The following is a 2,133-nucleotide window of genomic DNA, read 5'->3' as shown; positions in this document are numbered from 1 at the left end:
CTAATCCATTTCACATAAAATGAGGCAACATTTGGGGAAGTGGAGGAAGAGAGATTTCAATTATCCTCAATGTTTCTTTGTTCTCTGTACATCTGCTCATAGGATGTAGGATCAATATCTGTTTGGGGAAATTAGGAATGAAAAGGAAGACCACTAATATGCAAATACAGGAAATTTCTTTGAGGCAATTTAAAATGCTGCCCCAATCGCACATTTTGGGAATAGTTAGCCAGATTATTACAGGACTCCCATCACTCTAGTTTGAGGCATTTTTAAAATTCCTTTTAAAAAAAAAAAAGATGACAATGAGGACTTCATACACCTTTATACTTCACCCCTCGAAAACCAGAGTTTGAAACAGACTAGAAGCCCAGATTCATTCTCTAGTTTCTCCTGAGCAAGGCAGGACAGAGCCCAGTCTCAGGACAGCAAACTCATTTCAGACAGTCTTACCTCCATTCTTTTCTTCAACACTGACCAAACTGGGTTTAATCACTTTATTTATAGAAATTTCACAACAGGTAGTTTTTTTTTAAACCCTTTGGAAGAAACAAGGGTCAGATCCACAACACATTAATGCAGCCACACACACAAAAAAGGAAAAAAGTCAGCAATAAAAGGGGGGGGGGGAGAAAAAGACACTGCAGAATCTGCTGCATTGCTACAGTCTATCCTGCAAGGAGTGGAGGCTTTGAAGAAGCAGGTCTGCGCTGGGACGCTCCTCTGCATCAGATCTCCAGCAGCTGCAAATGACAGTCTCAAGTCTTCGGCCCAAGGCAGACTCGGAGAAGACTGCAGCAGCCAGAGATGGACGTAAGTTATAGGCCACCACAGCATAGAGCACATATTGACGCTCACCCAAATAAGGCTGCTCACGGGACACCATTTGCCATAAGGTGATAGCAAAAGAGTAGATGTCTGCTTTGGGGGTGACCTTCTCCCCTTTGAGGAGCTCAGGGGCACGGTGGGTATATGTGCCCCCCTGCTGGTAAAGCTGGGGACCTGGGGACACACTATCTTCCAGCTTTTGGGAGCACCCAAAGTCTCCAATCTTACACACACCCTGCTCGGTGATTAAGACATTAGCAGGCTTCAGGTCCAGGTGCACAATACACTGTGAGTGGAGGAAGGCTAAGCCAGTCACAATATCAGAGCAATAACCCAGGGACTCAGCTATGCTTAGGGGTTCTCTGCCACATCCACCCCCATCACCCTCTCCCTTTCCCTGCAGGCAGCTAGTGCCATAGATGACATGGTGCAGGGTAGTGCGGCCCGCATATTCCATTATTATGCTGCCCAGGCTGTCTTGGCTGGCAGGAGCACATGTGCTGGCAGCTACAACACGTACCACATTGTCATGGTGTAGGCGGGCCACATTCAGCTCAGCCCAGAAACTTTGCCGTGATGCCAGCCGGTTCTTGCTGCACTTCTTCACCTGTTTCACAGCCACTGTCTCCCCATGGTAGGTGGCCTTGTAGACAGACCCAAAGCCCCCAGAGCCCAGGGGCTGTAGTAGGCACAATTGATCCCAGTCTATAGAGCACCAGGCCAGGCGTGGAGGCAGCCGACGAGCCCTCGGTGAAGGAGTTCCCCCTAAGAAGAGTTTTCCACCTTTTCCAGGGAATGCCAAAGGACTACTGCAGGGCCGCAGGTCCACAGAGGGGGAAAACTCCAGGGGCAGGAGACGATTAAGAGGGATAGGGGATGGCATAGTGAGTTGAGAATAAGAACAGGGGCTGCGTTAATAATAACAAACAAAGACAGGCTGAGAGCCTCCTGAAAAAGAGGAGCTAAGTAGTTTTTTTCCAGAGCCTCTTTTATGCTCTCTCTGTCTCTCCAAATGAGCTGCATCTGTCACCAGGTAGCTGAACCCCAATCAGTTTCAGCTGCAAACATTTTTCTCCAACACTGAAAGCAAATTGCATTTAAATCTAGGCTTTTAAAGAAAGCTCCTTGATACAAATGGGGTTTAGGCTAAAATATGTTAACTCACTTTACGGGGTACTGCCTTTTGTATCATTTCTCATCACAGGATAAAATGTTATTTAAAGAATCTCCAACTGAATGTCATTACAAAATATTCCAAGAGTAAATGGACCACAGTGATCAAGTAAAATATTTCACTGTAGGCAA

At 46.5% G+C, this 2,133-nt stretch overlaps 1 protein-coding gene across 1 annotated transcript; it reads right to left on the bottom strand.

Annotated features, from left to right (window-relative positions):
* Positions 1 to 661: 661 nt before the first annotated feature.
* MOS (MOS proto-oncogene, serine/threonine kinase) lies at positions 662 to 1,711 on the bottom strand. Its single transcript, XM_073329408.1, has one exon. It carries the CDS (start codon positions 1,709 to 1,711, stop codon positions 662 to 664), a length of 1,050 nt encoding a protein of 349 aa, XP_073185509.1.
* Between the last annotated feature and the right edge of the window lie 422 nt (positions 1,712 to 2,133).

Source organism: Lepidochelys kempii, chromosome 2 (genome assembly GCF_965140285.1).
Source record: "Lepidochelys kempii isolate rLepKem1 chromosome 2, rLepKem1.hap1, whole genome shotgun sequence".
In the NCBI taxonomy this organism is placed as follows: Eukaryota; Metazoa; Chordata; order Testudines; family Cheloniidae; genus Lepidochelys; species Lepidochelys kempii.
The sequence above is the reverse complement of the archived record's forward strand: the minus strand, read 5'-3'. Positions and strand labels throughout refer to the sequence as shown.

What these genes read in the sequence shown, in the direction of transcription:
- MOS (XM_073329408.1), bottom strand. Translation starts at nt 1,711, where the DNA reads ATGCCATCCCCTATCCCTCTTAATCGTCTCCTGCCCCTGGAGTTTTCC.